Source organism: Neodiprion lecontei, chromosome 6 (assembly GCF_021901455.1).
Source record: "Neodiprion lecontei isolate iyNeoLeco1 chromosome 6, iyNeoLeco1.1, whole genome shotgun sequence".
NCBI classification, from domain to species: Eukaryota; Metazoa; Arthropoda; class Insecta; order Hymenoptera; family Diprionidae; genus Neodiprion; species Neodiprion lecontei.
The window spans coordinates 3,829,394-3,847,933 of record NC_060265.1 but is presented as its reverse complement, the minus strand read 5'-3'; the positions used below and the strand labels follow the sequence as shown (position 1 = coordinate 3,847,933).

At 45.1% G+C, this 18,540-nt stretch overlaps 2 protein-coding genes across 15 annotated transcripts in view; one reads left to right on the top strand and one right to left on the bottom strand.

Annotated features, from left to right (window-relative positions):
- LOC124294944 overlaps positions 1 to 18,540 on the bottom strand; it is a 209,850-nt gene that overhangs the window by 35,240 nt on the left and 156,070 nt on the right. For 7 of the 8 annotated variants that reach the window (XR_006904841.1, XR_006904842.1, XR_006904840.1 and 4 more), the window contains one exon: positions 9,165 to 9,426. The exons of the other annotated variant lie outside the window; for it this stretch is intronic. The gene's annotated coding sequence lies outside the window, so the exon portion shown is untranslated. The remainder of the gene's footprint in view (positions 1 to 9,164; positions 9,427 to 18,540) is intronic. 8 annotated transcript variants of the gene reach the window in all.
- Positions 1 to 18,540, top strand: part of LOC107221027 (teneurin-a) — a 504,979-nt gene that overhangs the window by 340,397 nt on the left and 146,042 nt on the right. The window contains exon 1 of one of the 7 annotated variants that reach the window (XM_046742593.1): positions 12,811 to 13,467. The exons of the other annotated variants lie outside the window; for them this stretch is intronic. Coding sequence (XP_046598549.1) covers positions 13,428 to 13,467 — 40 coding nt within the window. The 5' untranslated portion in view covers positions 12,811 to 13,427. Of the gene's footprint in view, positions 1 to 12,810; positions 13,468 to 18,540 lie in introns of those variants that run through there. 7 annotated transcript variants of the gene reach the window in all.

Genomic DNA, 18,540 nt, shown 5'->3' with positions numbered 1-18,540 from the left:
CTATTTTTCGACGTACGAACGATGCGGATTTCTTCATTGGGAGGTCACCGCGATTCCGCGCTTGCTGTTGTCGATCATTTTTTTTCCCTCCACCCCTCCCCCTTCCCCTTCATCCCTCCCCACCGCAGTGTAAAGGTATTGCCTCATTAATATGGCGTGCACGACTTCACTCCAGGCCGGCAGCCTCGAGTGTCGTGAAAAAGATTTGATCCGACACCTGCCGAGGATCACGCGTGCATGTACCTTCAATGCCCCGTGAAACGTGCCATAATTACTTCTGTGTAATAGGTCAGAGGGTTTAGGTCGAGGCGCGGGATTACCGCGATATGGTTCAATGCGCCGAGCCGGAGACGAGAGAGGGGAAAAAAACGGATGCAATAAAGTGAAACTGACTGGAAAGATATTGCAGGAGAGGTGGATTTAAAAATTGGAAAATTGAAAAAATTCTTCTTCGTCTTACCGTGTTTCGCTAATCGAGATTTATAAATCGAGAGAATTTGAACAGAATCAATACCGACTTCGAGTATGTCTTATTACGACATTTGATTCGCTAAAATGAACCGAAAGTTACTTTCTACCAATTTACTGATCACTTGGAATAAAAAAAAATAAATAAAAAAAAAAACAAAAAACGGCAAATCAAGATCGAGCGATGTGTACGAAACGCATAAAATATGGAGAAATTTAAAATTTTCAAAGAAAAACAATGGGAAATTACTTCGTTTTTTTTTTTTTTTCCTCCATATTACACCACAGGTACTTCTGATCTACGAAACGATGACGCCCTTCGATTCTCAGTAGAATAAAATCGATGGAACGTAGGGCTCCTTAAAGACCTCTCCACGATTTTCGGGATGGACAAAAAAATCGCGGCGCGTTGCCGCGAGTTTTTACGCTTGGCTCAGCGGACAAGTTAATCATTTCGGGTGCGACGGGTGAGAGCGGCTCAAAGAAAAACTTGCCGAGAATCTAGGAAAAGCTTGAAATAATGCGATCAAGGATCGATCCGAGCGCGATAGCTGGCTGGATCTCTTCGCCTTGGTCTAGTTCTCCTAAAATTAGCCCCGCTGCGTTTCCGCCACGTCGAATCGCTCCTTCTCGAGGCTTGGCCCGAATTACTCTTTTTTCATTTATTCGCATCGCTGTCTCTGCCTTCGCGTCTTTTTCCCCCTCTCACGACGATCTTCGATTCTCACTTTTGCACAATCGGTGACTCGATATCGTTAAACTTTTTTTCAAACAACGAAAAGTAAAACGAGAAGGGAAGGAAATGTCCGAATAATATCGTGACGTGCAAGACTCGATTATACGCTGTTATTAAGTGACAAACATATGTGAAATATTTGATGATAATAACAATTAGGGTAATGGGATTTCCCGGCGTTGAGTATTACCGTATAATTATTAGATTGTCCCATTTCATCATCAAACCCCTGCAGCAGCGGCGGCGGCAGCGAATCGGGGGAAAATCATTTGACACGTAGCGAAGATATCAGCGATTCATTAACGACTAATGCAATTCCAATTCGCTCTCTCCCTCTATATTTAATTTTCCAATTTTTCCCCTCGCGTCACTTTGCAGGCGCGATGATGAAATTTGTCGGGGGTAAAAACAGATGAAGAAAAAAAAAGAAAAAAAAAATGCGGACTGTTACAATAAACTGAAACTGCTATTGAAACTTTATCTGACTTTCGATTGAAATTCATCGTGCCTGCATGAAACGTAATATTACGCGTACGGGTATAAAGTCCATTATCTGCATTCACTCTCCTAAATCCGTCCACGCACTTGAGTTCAGGTTGAATGCACATATTTTTCCGGCTACGCGAAGGCTTATGTTTCCACTGGAAATCGAAAACAACCATCGCGGATATGATGAAATACAGCGTTGAATCCGAAAGCGTATCTCCCGTATTTGCCAGCTGCAGCAGTCGCGATTAAAAAGTAAAAATAATAAATAAACCTAGTTATACGTATACAGTAGAGCTTTTCAAATGCTCGATGGTAAAAATAACCCGATTCCCTTGTCCCTCAATTTTCAATTTGATCCATCATTTCGCATTGTCACAACTCTCCTGCGATTCGCGCTTATGTCCGTCGGAGATAAATTTCGCATTATGGCATAAAAACGGCTGTATCGGTATTACAGAATTTAGAATCTCGATATTATAAATGAAAGATTGAAAACTCTTCTACAGCTGCAGCCTGAGTCGAGAATTAATGATATTCTTTTCGCGTGTTACAGTTAGCTGGCATATATTTTCTCCTCTCTTTTAAACTTCTTTATCCATCTTTTTTTTTTTTCTTCTTTCTTTTTACTCTTTCTCGCGCAGTTTAAACGGCTTTGACAAATAAGCACAGTACCCTGTCTGCGTGAAGTCGAGAAGCCCGAGGGCCTTTCAAAGTTTGCGGACATGTACGCTGGCTGTATGAAACGAGGTTCAGGTACGAACGTCGAGAAGCGAGGCGGCGGGTGCCTGATATCCATCTTTTATGACGGCGTTCGGATTCAATTTGCTACTCAATATCAAGCGAAACTCGCACGGCGAGCCGATTCAAGTTTATAGAAACTGACGTAGACCTCCATCCCTGAAAAACGCATGCTAAGAATCCTCCCCCTCGTCCCTCTCGATCCCTTCACGGAGGCGAAGAACACCTCCTCGCATCGACGACATATATATATATATATATATAGATACGCGTCACACACGACGTTACTTACTGCAGTGCAGCGTCGGCAAATTTCCGCCCTTCGTTGCAGGTATTCAAATTTTATCGTAGGACATATTTGCTAGGGATTTGACGACATTCTATTATTTTCCGAAGGAAATTTTTCGCCCGATCCATGTCTAATAATATCGTCTGCAGCTGAACGTTCGCCAGCGGAAAAGAACCCGGGAATAAGATGAAAACGTAACGCGGGTATTTCCGGAGAATTTTGCGTACCGACCCCGTCAACGTTGGTAATATTGTAAATATCTTATATCACGCGTCATACGCATGCTGCAAGCCCTTAGGCGACAATCTAGCCGGAGGTAATTAAATGAGAAAATATTACGGGAAGGGCCGACAAACCCGCGGCTCAACACCGCGCCGTTTCGATCGCGCGGCGGAACCGCAATACAAACCACTTACACTTACGGGAAAACGTATCAAAAGTAAAGGGGAAGTCCCGATGCCCTGGGGAAACTACCGCGCCGCTGAGCCGTGACGCGATCTGCGGAGAGAAAAAAAAAAAACAGGAAAAAGAAAATAAAAAAGGTGAAAGTAAAAGAAAAGAAAAAAAAAGGGGGGGGGAAAGACACACACATATATATACAATATTTACATGGATGACGGACGGCTGTGGAAGCGGAAGAAAAAAGAGGGAGAAGAGGGAGTGAGAAATAAAAAAAGGTATAAATGCACGACGATGTATGTGCAACGGAAATCGGACGTAAAGTCTATATATGCCCTCGACCCTTTTCACAATATTTTTCAACATTTTGTCGGGTTTCAAATCTTGTTATTATATAACCAAACGGAAAACCGACCCAGGTCTGGCCGCGTCAAGAAATGCACTCCTGTCAGGAATAATTTACAAACTCCATGCGTTCGTACGAGCTCATGAATTTTATAATAAACTGTGGCGACTCGGTACGGTGATACCGAGATCAAGCTTAGCTTGTGTAATCGAATTTGATAGATGATAAATTTGAAAATTGACGAAACTGACTAGTTTTCATTAATATCAACGCCTCGTGATCGAGGTATTGCAAAAATATTCACAATAATCGTAATCGATCTCATAAATTTTCACTTTATTTTTCATTAAGAGGATACCTGTAGTCACTCTTGACGAAGCGAATGAAATATCACTTGTTTTGATTATTACTCATTAACTTACCGATAATACCGCCATTCTACCTTTCAAGTGATTCGAGTATTAGATACACGAAAAGGAAAAAACTTGTCGATATCGCAATTTCCCGATTGATACATATTTAAATAACAACAGCAGCAGCAATAACAACAACAACAGGCATTGTCGGCGAAGAATAAATGACGATAGAAAAGGGTGTAAGTGAAAAGCGATGGGGAACCGTGTGCGAGGGTTAAGGGTGGAGGGCGAAGGTGGAAGTCGTTGGTTGGAGGAGGCGACGGAAAAGTGGGGGAGTAAATAAAATAAAGAACACTTAGGGCAGCGCACGTTTTCCAATTCCAGGGTCTTATTCGTTTGTCGTATAGGTAGTGCAGGGTTGCAGGGTACCTACCACGGCTCGTTCACCCGGGGCTTTGTACTCGGTGGAGTGTAAAGGTAAGCGGCGTGAAGCACGCGGCAATGCCGGGCCGCATTGTTTCTCCCTCGAATCCCGCCCCGTTTTACGTCCTGATGGCAAAACTCGCGGCTACATCCACCTCCGGGGGTCAAACGGTCGCCTCTCGTTCGTGGTCACCCGCGTCGACGGAATCGGATCGACCGGTTTTCTCCTCTCGAACGACCAGCGTTGTTACCACCCTTAAACCTGCACCTCCCTCATCCTCCTACTCGGCTTCTTCTTCCCCTGCATCCGAAGAGCGGCTCTCTATTTGATCAAGTGAGAGTCTAGGAGAATAGAGCGCAATAAGGCGCGAAGGAGTGACGAAATTCACTCTCTCCGTCTCTTTCTCTCTCTAGTTCTCCTCCTCCTCCGCCGCTTCCTTAACCCCTTCACGTCACCGCTTCACGCCGAGCTTTTAAGGCGACGAGTTTTAGAGTCAACGCCGCGTCGTTTTCACATCCCTGTCTCCATCCGCGGCTCCGCGTTTATTTTTACATCTATTGCTCGCGCTGCTCGGGGGTCAGTTAAAACGGTCGAAAAATCGCGGTTTACCTTTTTCCCCCCTTTTTAATCATTTTTAGACTCCACCGCGTATCGAATGCCAGGAAACGGAAGAATATCTAAGAAAAATAACGTAGGGAGTAGAGAGAAGCGAGAAAAACATTCTCGGGAGAAATGACGGAGAGTATCAGAACTTTGTCATGTATATCCACGAGTTTTGGGACTTCGCCAAATAGGTATATGTATATACGCTGCTCTTCGGCGAGCCCGCAATCTCTGCCACGGTCAATTTCCCTCACCTACGTACATGTATATGTATGTGTATATGTATGTATATATATATATATATTTATATATATTTATAAAAGATTCTTCCCGGAGAGAGAAGCAGGCCGGCGAAAAAAACGAATCCCCTGCATCGAGCTGTATTATTATACCTTATAGCAAAGTTTTTTTCACCCCCTCCTCCCTCCTCCCAGGAGGAAAAAAAACTCGTCATTATTTTTTCATCTCCTTCGCAGTTCTCGAAAGATAAGGAGAGGCGTGCATGTAGAGTCGAAGAAGAAGCACCCGTTTTCGTCAGGCAAAATTCAACCCCCTTCACTGTTCCAAAAATCCAAACGACGACGTTTTCACTCGAAAGCTCTGTTAATTTCTCTGCGATTTTTCCTACACTTTGCCGCCGATGATTCCGAAGCTTGCGCCGAAAATCAGGAGGCGCGGGACGAAGAGGGGCGCCAATTCAAGGGATGAAATTATTCATGATTCCCTCAGCGGCCCCGGACGCCAAACAATAACCATCGCGGGGCAAAAGGCGCGTAATAATGTTTCTCGATACTACTATTTCCGCCCTCAAGGGCCTCGTACCGGAACCAGCCGACCGGCTGCTTCCCGCGAATGCAAATTCCGCAGGACGGGCTCCCGGGAAAACGGCCGCAATATGTCGGCCGGCTGAGTGCAGTTCGCCCCAGCGGCGATTTACGGTAGCGTTTTGTCGACGAAAATTGTATCTGTAAGAAAGGGAGAGGGAAAAGCTGCACGCGAGCTTGTTGCACCTTCGAGAGAAAGTGAGGAAAGCGATCCCACGTTTCGCCACCTCCCGCAGGATGCATAACGGAAAAAATAACGCCGGTGCGTGCGTGCTTATTGATCCCTCGGAAAGCGGACCAGGGGGAAACTCTCTCGGCCAGGCGCGCCCGAGTCGAGTAGGCCATGTTATGTCATTCGGAGCTGCGTGCATGTTTGCCTCGGGATATTCAACCCCGGATCCTTGATCCGCCCCTCCGACCCGCTGAAAACTGGACCACGCGCCACTTGATGAGAGGAAAAAAAAAAAAAACGTAAAAATCATTCGGGCTCGGGGCAACTGCCTGCTGTTCGAATTCCTACTAGCAAGGAGAAGTTTCGAGACGGGAAGAGAGGATTTTAACAAGAAAAAATAAATACAAATTTTGACGCAGTTTGGCGTTTCGTTGAACGGGCATTTGTTTGTTTGCAGGTAAAAAGATCTTGACAACTTGTTCTCGGTTATTTTGGAAAATGTGAGGTAGTTGAAAAAGAAAAAGAAAATGCCCGGCATCTTTTGAATGAGAAATTTCTCACGATCGGTAGAATAGAGTGTTTGTCGGAATTTAACGAAAACGAGTTTTCAACAGTTTGTATGTTTCGCCGGAAGACGCGTTATTCGTTGAGACGCCAAAAGAGGAGTCTTTTAACTTCGGCGTGAAAATGCGTGGTTTTCTATTGTCCTAATTGGCAGATCCTATGGCAAAGATGCTTCTTATCGAGGCATATTTAGTTTCAAGAATCCGCACTGTGACCAATTACACCCTAATAAACAGGTAGTTACTTGCAGCTTGTTGGGAGATAAGAATCAGGGGGGATGCATGATGGTTTCGTGTTTTGAAGGAAATTTCGAACAAGGGTAAAAACTCGCCCTCAGCGATGCTGAAACAAAGGCGATCTCACAGCGCGAAATTGAGTGGTTAAATCCAAGAAACGATGATCGGATACACGTGGGAGCGAGTGCTTTTAGATTGCGTGCTTATGTGTATTTGGCTTGGATTTCCGGGGATTTTACTGTCAAGAATCAAACGCGCGAAGCTCTCCCTTGACGAGCGTAACGACATCCTTAAGGGTATAAGGTGAAACAAATACTGGCACGATCATGCTTACTATCAGCGATGCAAAGTGTACCTCGTATATCCTTCGTGCGCGAGTTTCATCATTATTTTACCTACGTAAGGTGTAAAAAATTATATTCAGCCACCGTAACCATCAAACAAAATAAGACTGAAGTTCGTAAAGTTATTGCAATGATTATCATTTCGGAAAATCGTTACTTATAAATTTCAGGAGCGTCCGAAACTCGGTAAATCATGTTTGAAATACACAATTTGAAAACTTGACTACTTCAGAGTCACTGCAATCTTGCAAAAAAATAATTTTTCCTCCCAACGTTTCGTTACATCAACGTAACTAACTTCAGCCTCATATCGAACACGTTATCGATAACCCGCTTGCCGATTTCCACCGAGTCAGCGTGCTCTGTGCGCGTCCTGTTGTACAAATTGAACTACCAATCTCGATGTTATAACCGCGGAAATACGCCGGTACAGCGATTAAGTTTGCGTTATATGTATACACATACCAACGCAGATTTGTAACCGCTTAGGAACCCGTATCGAATTGCTGCTTACAGCTACGGAATCCAATGAATATATACATATTCAATTTCCGTATCGATATGACGAGGTCTGCGGCATGTCGAGGGTGTTAATCGATGCCGCGTTAAACTACGAAACGTCAAGACGTTTACGTTAAAAATTTCCAACTTTATTTCCATCCTCTTCTTCTTTTTCATCTCCTGCCTTTGCCTTTGCCTCTGCCTCTGATTCTTCATCGAGAGCTTTACTCGCTAAGTTTCCTCCACTTCTCGCCCCCTGTGTCACGGCGTACAATAAACCTACCCTCGCCCCATTTCACGGTGCACATTGACGTTCGACGTAAAACACACAGTCCTCTTCGTTGATTGGGAAATTGCTTTTAAAAGTACCGCGGTATACAGCTCCAATCAGCGCCATCGGAAACCTGAAGGAATTTCTTCCAGCAGCTAACTGGAACGAGTGGCAATTAAACAAAAAAAAACAAAAAAAAAATCGAATGAAACAAAAACCGCAATCTGTACGACCTTTTTAAGACCCGTTCTCGTGTTTCGATTTACTCCTTTACAATAACGCCGGATCATCGATCGTTTGTTTCTTTATTACATTCATTTTTCGAGACAAGAGAAAAAAAAAAAAAGAAACAAACAACAACAACAAAATGACGAGAATAAAAATGACCTCGGACGAATTAGAAAAATCTTGACACACGGTAGATTAAATCGCACATGCTAAGCGTTATAGTTCGAACACGTTATTATGTAAATGGAATAAATCGGGGGATATCGCGCGTCTTATGATTTGTAGGTATAACGGAACAGAATTTGCAGTTGAATTGATCTTCGAGGAACGTTTACAACGACTGCGAGGGTTGGCGACGGGATCAGGATTTCCGTCCTTGATCCTCCTCCGTGGCAACGTCTTATAGCCTGAGTCATTGTAATTGCGTACAATATTGCTGCAGCCATTACCATTTGGTCCTCCGGTTGTTTGCCGGATGACGTTGATCCTCGGGCGGCGGGGGCGGCGGATCTCTTCCACGCCCCCAACGTTCCTCATAAAGCACAGCTCGAGGCGTACACCTACCGGTGTTGTCGCCGTTGCAAGCTTCCGGAATATGATCAGGGCTCTCCGCGATTTTTTATTTATTTTTTTTCTTCTCTCGTTTTTGTTTTTTACTTTGTAAAAAAAATTATTCTTATCCTCAGCTAAAGAGGGAGATAAAATTACGAAGCAAAGTACTCGGCGCTGAGGGTTAACGACGCCTTAGAAAATCATGGGTCAAATTGGCTCTCGTTACGCAGTACGTTACATGGATAAGGTATGGCACTCGATAAGAAATACCGCCAATAAATTACAGGGTGGATTAAAGTTTTCAAACCAGCCCCCTCAAGTTCAACGATATACTCGAAAATTAAACCCCGAGTGATTCCAATCGACGCCACGGATTGTATAATAAAGAGGCGAACTCGGCGTCTTACTAATTTATACGATTCGTTTTTTGCTCAAGAGAACGGAGAGGCAAGGAGAGAAATAATTCTTTGACTTCGGTACACGATAACACGCGGTTATAATTTCCAATTTTTTCAAACGATTTATATAATTTTCTATTGCAAAAAATTGATCAAAACCGGATGGCTGAATTCACAAGTGAGGATGATATTGAAACATATTTAAACAAGATTGAATCGTACTTACACGCGGAATAACAGATTTTAAGAAGAGATTTCATTATTTTCCTCCTTTCCACGGTAATTCCTTGCGTCTTCCCGCCGGGAAATACGTTTCTTCTTCCCCCAGCGAGTTGCTCCTGCCACCCCTAACCCCGTTCCTCGCGGTATTCAACTCCGAGTTTCTTTGCAGTCAGCTTGTCGGCAGGACGCCTCTGTGCCCCTCGTAAATAAAAGCCATTCTTTTTTCCCTTCTCTCCAGAGTTTACCGCACCATCAGGCTCGATCACCTGCGCAAAGTAAAAACACGAATCGCTTATAAAATAAAAGAAGAACAAGACGATCCGAGACAATCTTTCACTTTGTCGACAAAAAATATATGTACAATATTACTGGTTTGAAGAAAATACAGTGCACATTTTCCAGGTTTTCGGTTCACGGTGTTTGACGCGAGAAAGCGAGGGGCCGGTACTAAGGTCAGGTAAAACCGGCTTAATCTCAAGTAACCAAGGCACTTAGTAGGCGAAGTAGGTACCTCAGGTAGAGTCGAGCACTATCCAAGTAACGAGCCCCGACACGAGGTCCAGGACGAAGGAATTGGTATACGTTGAACGAGGGCCCGGCCTGTAGTACCAATTATGCGAGAAAACGGTGACGGGGCGGAGGGGGTGATCTTACCAGAGATAGCCGTCCGAATATTAACAAGGATTTTCGTTATCGCTCAAGTTGGGAAATCTCCGGTTAAGTTCGCGCTTTGAGGGTGAAACTGGCGTGGATGGCAGGTGCGTGCCGAGGAAAGGACCGTGCGGATTTTCCAGCGGAGCAAGAAGTCTTCGGCGCGAGGCGAGGCGAGGCGACGTGGGGCGATAGTGTATAAAGGGCCAAGCCTCTTATCTTACCTGCTGGGAGCGCGTCTAGTCGCCATAAGTAACTTTGAGCTTTAGTATTTAAGACCTCCAGCACGGAGTTAAGCCTCGCGTGTAACAACGCGCTGGGATACTTCTTGACCGTTAAGGTCCGTACAGCCAGCCCGTGAAATCACTTCCCCAAGTCCACCCTGCAGGCTGCAGGGCCACCAATCGTACTCTCCGCCCCTGCCGCCATGCGGAAACTCCGAAAGCTTCTTCTGCTTCGACGGGTAATGAATTCCTCGGCGGGCTCCTTCACCTGCCAAAGCCTCGTATAATTAATTTGCCATCCCGAAACCCTCTCTCTCTCTCTCTCTCTCTCTCTCTCTCTTACACTGTACGCAGGTATATATTGTGTATATATGTATATATATATATACATACGGCCTAGCTCCGTTCGTCTCTTCGAATTCACGGGGATCAATCCGTTGTAGGAAGATTTTTAAGAACCCAGTTTATCGTTAACTAATCGCCTTCGAATGCCTGCGTAGCGAAAATCTCGTGACTTCAACCCTTCCGAAATTCCGTTCTGCCCACGTTTTTCCACCCCCCCCCCCCCGCCCGCGGAATTTGTTGCACACAGAAACGTGAGAAACGTTGTTCAGCGATGCGTAAATACGTCGGAATAATTGCGGTATCATCATCTTATTGTGTCGGGGGCAGGCGGTGCACTTTCTGTGAAATGATACGAAACATATGACGGGACGGTTTGAGTGAGCTGCTCGTTGCTGTATCACCGCCGGTAGTTTGGCTTGGAGAAAATCGTCCCTTTTCATTGCCCCGAGGGTGCGTTTGTCGCCCCCCCCCCCCCCCTCCACCCTCCACCCTCCACCCTCCACCCTCTCGTTTCTCCACAACAAGCCCGACTCCCCGCTGCATCACGTCATCGCATTCATCATCCAAACACCTTCTCAAATCCTCTCACTTTTCAGGATAAATTACACCGGCTCTCACTCCCTCGTTTCGAACCCGATCGCGTCGTTTAATCTCTAACCGAAAACACCTAACTTTCGGTCGAATTTGACGCTTTTTAATTAGCGTTCTATTCGTCGCGGACGATGACGTGAAAAAAATGTAGTTCTTTAAAGTATCGTCAACGCGCACGCGTGAGGCTCCGGATAAATCACAGCTCGACATTGAAAGGAATCGCAGTATACAAAGAAGCCTGAACTTGGAAACGAACGAAAAAATAAACCGGGTACTGATCCTGAAAAGGTTGAAGTAACACGCGTCGCGTCGGGGCTTCGAGCGAAACGTCGGTTCGCGGGATGTGCTTCCCTTTTTGTTTTTTTTTTTCCCCTGATTCTACAAATTTTCCACCGATTCATCAATTCATGATCTTGTTAGCCGGGTATTGTGGAGCGTTGGTCCCGCAGCGGTGCTCGAACGGCGCCCACGGGAACAACCCGGGGCGTCGGGACACCCGGGAACCCGATGTGTGCTACATTTACGAGGGTGTTGGTGCGGCCTAGGAAACGGCTGCTGCAGTCTCGCATTGTCATGCATTTCGCAGTCGGGCAGATAATAACGGCCTGCTCGTCCTCTGTCGCTAATATACTTTCCCGATTCATCCCCGTTACGAGTCGAGGGTGTCTGATCCGTCTCTGGGACTGATCGGAGCTCTTCGGTCCGACTCATTTCCGTCGACGGTTCGTGCTCACTCTCGTCCAACATTGACCAGGCGATGCTTTTTGAGCGATGAGAAATATAAGCAGGTATGTATAGGTTGTAGACGGACCCGGGTATCCTCTTGTTCGAAAGATAGGTGACCTGAATTATTTTAAGAGCTTCGATGAAGCGCAAAGCTCTCAGGAATTAGTGTCTTGGTGTGAGAAGTAAAGAAACCCGCAGGAAACAAGAGGAAATAGGCTTCGGTTCTCGAACGACGTAAAAGTTCGTCCCTCGGCTCCGTTGGGAAATTGAGAAACGTTCGGTGACAGCCAAGTGTCGATTTATCGGGAAATCGGTTCCCGAGAAAATTAGCCGGTAGCGTCGGGTAACCGAACTGCAGTACAAATTTCAAGTCGATCCGATTAATGGTTGCCGCTACTGGAATTGTGGTCGGCGTTTCGGATACTTTCCTTCTTCACCCTCCCCGTAGCACCCGACTATTCGTTTAAATCGGCGAAGTGTATCAGAGACGCGACTACTTCAATTGTAAATTCAATTTCTTTCCAACCGAGTAACACTTCTCCTTTTATTCGTTTCCATATCTTCCGCTAATTCTTCCCGCCGTTTTGAGAAGGAGAGGGTTCAAAGATCCTTCGAATCCAAAGGATCAGCGACCGCTGACTGTATTTTCGATCCCCGTACCCCGGTCTTCGGTATCAGAAACTCAACGGCGAAGAAAATTCCTCGACTTGTCAATTAATTAAAGAAAGAAGAAACCCTCGTTCCTCCGAAAGCTCGTCGCGTCCGTTCCGCGTTCGTTCTACGATCTCTTCCAATAACTTCGAAGCCGTCGTATATCGAATGATGGTCTCGATAGATTCGAGGAAAGAATTCCCGGCGTCACGTGGTCCTCGTGGTGCAGACCTCGGTATAGAGAGAGTGTCAGAGAAGATTCGTGTGCCATGACGAGGTACGCAACTGGGCCAATCGATACGCGGCGTCGTCCAGAGGCGGGGGTGGCGTCGAGAGCTTTTCAAAAGCTCCGTCGGGGCGCTGAGGACGCCCGGCGTCGCGCGAAACGGCGGGAGCCGATGCGGGTGCGCAGGTTCGCCCAGTACACGACGTCTGCGTTGAGCTATGTTCCGCGTCGCGTCGTTTCTCGACGATTTTTTCGCTCTCTTTTCGGATTTTTTATCGTCCTTTTAAAAATCGGTTAACCCAGCGTCCGCTGCGCGTGGTAAATGCGAGTTTCCAAGACGGACGATAATTCGCGGTTCTCGCCGCGGCTGCTTCCGGTTTTCCGTGCACTCGTTCTCGCCCCGCATTTCCACCCCCGGATCTACGACTGAAAAACAATCGTCTCTGTTTACATCGAGAGCGTTCCGTGCGTGCCGCGTTATCCGAATTTTTATCAAGAACCTTAAACCCCCCCCTCTCCCGAGCTTAGCCGGGATGAGAATCTGCACCCGCGGTCATCCTTCCGGTACAAAGTACCCCGCGTAGTGGATTCCTTCTCCGTTCCGTCGAGCCTGTACGTACGATGTTCCGAGCTTCCTGATAACGTTCACAGGAGAGGACCGACCGTGTTCCGATTTCTGCACAAAAATATCGCCGAAAGTGAGAGTGACCGCCGTATACTAGCTTTCAGTGAACCCTTCGAGTGCTTTGCGAAGTTACAAAAGCGATTTTACGCTTCTCCTACAACTTGCGGCGGCGGAACTCATCCTCGACTTGACAAGTAATCAAAAAATCGCGATTGACCGGAAGCAATTATGCATCACTACTACACGCAGGAAGACATCGACCGTGTCGGTGAGTCCCTCATCCGTCAAACCTCTTTTTCGGGTCACGCGTGTCTTCAACGTGTGTCGCCACCCTCGCTTCGATCCACAGGTCACGACTCGACGTTGTAACGAATTGAACCCCGATTCCGACCCGTCGATTAAGGCCCACGAAAGTCTGCAAGATAAAATTCTATGACTTAATTAATAGACCCGGTGTAATTAGTTTGGCAAACGACAACGACGCGAGTGTATAATCTGGATTTTGCACCCTTATACCATACAACTGAGTACCGAAGTCAAAGCCGAAGAAATTTCGGTTTTTCTACCTCCTAGTTTGTCACGGTTACTGCGATAATATTTCATCGTTTGATCTCGCAGCGCACATATTGGCGTCGTCGTTTCAACGTCGGAGAAATTTTCACGCGTCTAATGTCACGTTGTAAAATTTTTCCCTCCGGACGATTTTACATTTTTGCCTCACAGCTGAGCACGGGTTACGTGGCGACCTGTCTCCGCAGTTAATAATAACAATGGTAATACCGCGTTACATAAATTTTACGAAGCACGTTATCCTGGGGCACCAAAATAGCCCGCGTATAACACGCGTATGCCCAATAATTCAATAGCTTTACGTCGCGAAGCTAGCACTTTTTTCAGTCTGACTTTCTCTCACTCTCTCTCTCTCTCTCGCTTTCACTTATTCTCTCTCCGACCGGAGAATATTACCACCAAGGCAAAAATACGCCTGTAAAAACCCACCGACCTCAGTCACCGGTGAGAATGGACCGCGAAATTATTCTTTCACGGATTGTATACGCGCAGGACTCGGGGAATATTTAGTCGACTGGGTGAGGGGGAGGGGGATATTCTTTGGCGAGATTTTCGCTCGCGACAAAACAGTATTTTTTCATTAAATTTCACCCACACGTAACAGTAATACGAAATAATTGTCGTCTCGCCGTATCCCTGATTGTGAGAAAAGAATTTATTTACCTTTAAAAAACGTATGTTTGCGGACATGAGGAAATAATTTTTTTCTTATTATTATCAAACTTTAATCGAGTCAAACAACGATCGATAGAAATTTGTTAAAAGTTAACAAATCATGTTTTGCTCGATTTAAATTTGATATTAATAACGAAAGATTTGTTTCGCCACATCCGCAAACTGATACGTCTGTCAACAGTGTAAGCAAACTCTTATCTCGTTGTTATCATCCTACGAAAATCACGAATCCCCGAACGATTTTCCTACATTCGAAATTGTTTAAGCATCCTCTCGTTAGCGCTCGCCTTACGCTTCGGGATCGTTCGACATCAAAGATAGTCGCAATAAGAGATCTCCTTGGGGCCTCCGAAGGCCCGTCCCTCTGACGGTTTCACCCCTTTTTTCTAATCTCGCAACAGTTCCACTAATGCGAATAGCCGGAGGGTTCGAAAACGGCGTGAGCCGCAATCGTTCCGTACAAAATTGCATCGATCCTCGTCGACTGAGCCAACCCCCGCAACGACGGATATAAGGATACCAACCGTGCGCCACCCTCGGCCAATAAACTGGCTTAATTGCAGTTACGTACGTACGTACCTCTGGGCAAACAAGGACGTGTCGCAGAACCGTCAAGCGGAATGTATTTCCGAGAGGAAAGAGAGAAGGGAGAGAAAGGAGAACGCGGGGGTCGGAGGGCTTGCAAATCCGTCGGCGACGAGGACGACACAGACGGACAGAGAGACACGTGCCCCGTTCTAATTTGCTTACGAACTACGTACCGAAAATACAAAGCAAAGCGAACCTCAGCGGCATTGTTTTACGGACAATGCTTCCGAGCGACGGACGTGCAGGGGTGGTTCTGCAGGGTGCCCGACTCCTCCTCCATACCCATGATTTTCTTTATTGTTGTTCCGGATTCTCGTTCACGCGACTTCGTCTCGCCATTAACTCGAGCGCTTCAATTAGTTAACGTGACGTCCAGGGGCACAGGGATCGATCCGACTCTCTACTCGGCTTTCTTTCTTTCTTCCCATCCTTCTTTATCTTTTCTCTTATTTTCTCTTCTCTTTTTTTTTCTTTTTTTTTTTTTTTTCTTTCACCATCTTTTCTTTTCCCTTCCTTTTTCTTTCCTTCTTCCTCTCGTGATTAACGAGCGCTGTCTTAATCACATCTAACCACCACACCCGTGTACCAGCCTAGGCACACGTGTCTACCTGTCCGCATGTGTGCGTCCCTCGTGTGATATCGTTATACGATTCGCAATTTCAACCGATCGACGGATATTAAAAACTCGGTCACGTGGTAGAAGTAATTGTTGCAGGAGTTGACGAAATGTGTAAATATTTTCCACCACTTCGTAATAAACGGTACAACTTTCATATCCGAATGAAATTTCATCTTTTTTTTAAACTTTTACGCTCTTGCGACAATTTTTTGGGAACGAGCGTCTGTTGTTCTCATAATCGCAAGTAAATATATCGCTTTCGTTCTTTCGTCGCGAGACTTGATTCGACGCAGTTGGAATAATTCGAACGATCCTGCAATATAAGAATTTTCCCCTTCAACAGACCGTTTTAACGATTCGAGAATCCGATCCGAATGCCTGCCGCAGGTGGCCCCGCGGAATCATTGGGAGTTCAAATATATTGAGAGTGTAAATATTCGGCTAAATCCGAATTGCGCGTTGGAATTCAAATATCTTACTTGTTTCGGTGGAGACGCGACGTTCGAGGGGCGGGACAGGGTTTCTTCTACCGCCTCCTTCGTATCCTAGGATCTCACATAAGGAGGTGAAACCAGGCTCGCGTATATTAAATCGGTTGAATTTGCAAGATATTGGAACGTGTCCCGTTGCGGAACGTCGCGTCGCTTCGTCGTCGTCGTCTTCGACGTACGTAAGGTAAAAACGATTTTATTACCCTCCGCAGGACAAGTTCAAGACCGGGAAGTATAAGAAGACGGCCAAAAAACTCCGGCGAGAAAAGCGAAGGAAACCCGTCTGCTCGAATAATTTCAAATGAAATTGGCGCTCTCGCTAAATTTCTGATCCCCGCTTCGCTTAACGTCATCTTATTTATTTATTTTTTTTTTTTCTTACTTATGGTTCGATTTTCGATTAAAAAATCGCCTCGCCTCTACGACGAATTTTATTAAAACTCGATAGATAATAATAACAACTAGATTCTCTTTCGCTTTTCATAACCGTTAAATATGCACACCCGGTTCTCTTCGAATCGTTCAATCGCGTTCTGTCGTTGCAACAGTCATCCGGTGTCAAAGAGCAAGTATAATTCGCAGGTACACTCGCCCCTGCCCGAGGTGCCGTATAAATTCTGAATTTATCGTAATCCAGGGATCGCCCGGACCAGTTTTTGGAGAACTCCAACGTCTGGTAAGATCGGCGTTGGATTCGTTAAAAATTCACAAAGCTTGTACACACGGTTCCTGCGAATTTACCGCACCGTGAATACATTATACATATATAATAAAATACATACATACACCGTCCATGCGGTATGTAAAAGTCGGAATATGCAGGGTTTAGGCACCAAGAGTACGGATCGATACGTGCCATACGTAGTATGTAGGTACATACGTTAGGTGTGCGCTTATGTAACGTGCGTTACATCTATTCACGTGTCTATGTATATGTATTTGTATATATCCATGTGCAGACGTGCTCACATTGCGGATGAAATTCTTCCGCGACAAAAGTCCCGAATTATCGACTCAGAAACACACAATACCGTTTCCATTCCTGCGATTCTTTTATCGCCCGTAAAAACGGTCATCCGGAATGCCCGTACAGTATACGTTGGCGATCAACGGAGAGGATTCTATTCTTATACTTTTATCATCATTATCGGTGTTATTTTTAATGCCGTTATACACACACATATACATATATATTAGGGTGTGTGAGAAAAAAATAATTTACCATTTCCTACCACGGCACCACCTAAAAAGCTTTTTTAGGTTAAAAGAAAGGATCTGTCAAAAGATGGGCGTTCTACGTTACGTGAAAGATCACGCCCGGTTGCCTTTTCACTTTTATACATTTTTTTTTTTTTTTTAACTCGTGAAGTATCGTGAAGATAATCATTTTTTTTTTTTTTTTTATCGCTTACATCAATCGTAATATCAATTTGCGTCACAGAGAAGACCCACACTTGTGATATCAAGTCTCCGGTTAATGTTTGAGAAGTGTAAGTGTATCCGACGACATTTTCATCACTAATTCAATCTGATAAAATAGTGTTATAATTTAATGTCAACTTTTAATTCAAGAGAATAAAGATTTCCAGGTGATATATTGTTGCTTTATGGATCGTGATCTTTGAGTTGAATGTAAATGTCAGGAAAGAAATAATAATTCAAGCGCTAGGACGCGTTTCTTGACAAATTCAAAAAAAAATAAAAAATGTGAAAAAAAGTGAAAAATCAAATAAACGCACTCTTCCACGTAACGTAGAACGTTCATCTTTTCACGGAATCTTTCTTTCAACCATAAACAATCATTTTAGGGGGTTCCACGGTGGAAAATCGTAAACTATTTTTTTCCAAAACACCCTAATACATATATATATTTCAGTTTTTTTGCTCGTTCAAAAACTGCCCCGATAGATTTCGCCGATGAAAAAAAAAATTGTTTTGAGATTAGTTTTCTTCCACAGACCGATCTATCGGGTCTATGTATACCTATGTACACGTACTTGTTCTAGTTTCTACCGGTGTAAAACGGGATAAAGAGGGAGCAAGAAGAAAGAGAGAGAGAGAGAGAGTTAATCAACGAGACGCAATTAACATTTTTTTAGCGCCACACCACGCCGAGTTCTACGGCTACGCGGGTCGCGAGTCCGTAAGACGAGTTGGACAAGTTTAAGATTGCTCAACTCGAGTGGATCACGGTGACGGTAATTAATTTACCGCCCGACATCGCGGGATTCAACCGAACTAGAAGGAGCCTCAGCTGCTCGACGGATTTTTATACGACGGTGTGTTTCCTTTTTTTTTTTGTTTTTTTTATCTTCACCTCTTGTACCTACGTACACTTTCCTCCCCTCCTACCCTACGCCACCCTCCTCACCCTCTTTCTCTCTCTCTCTCTCTCTAT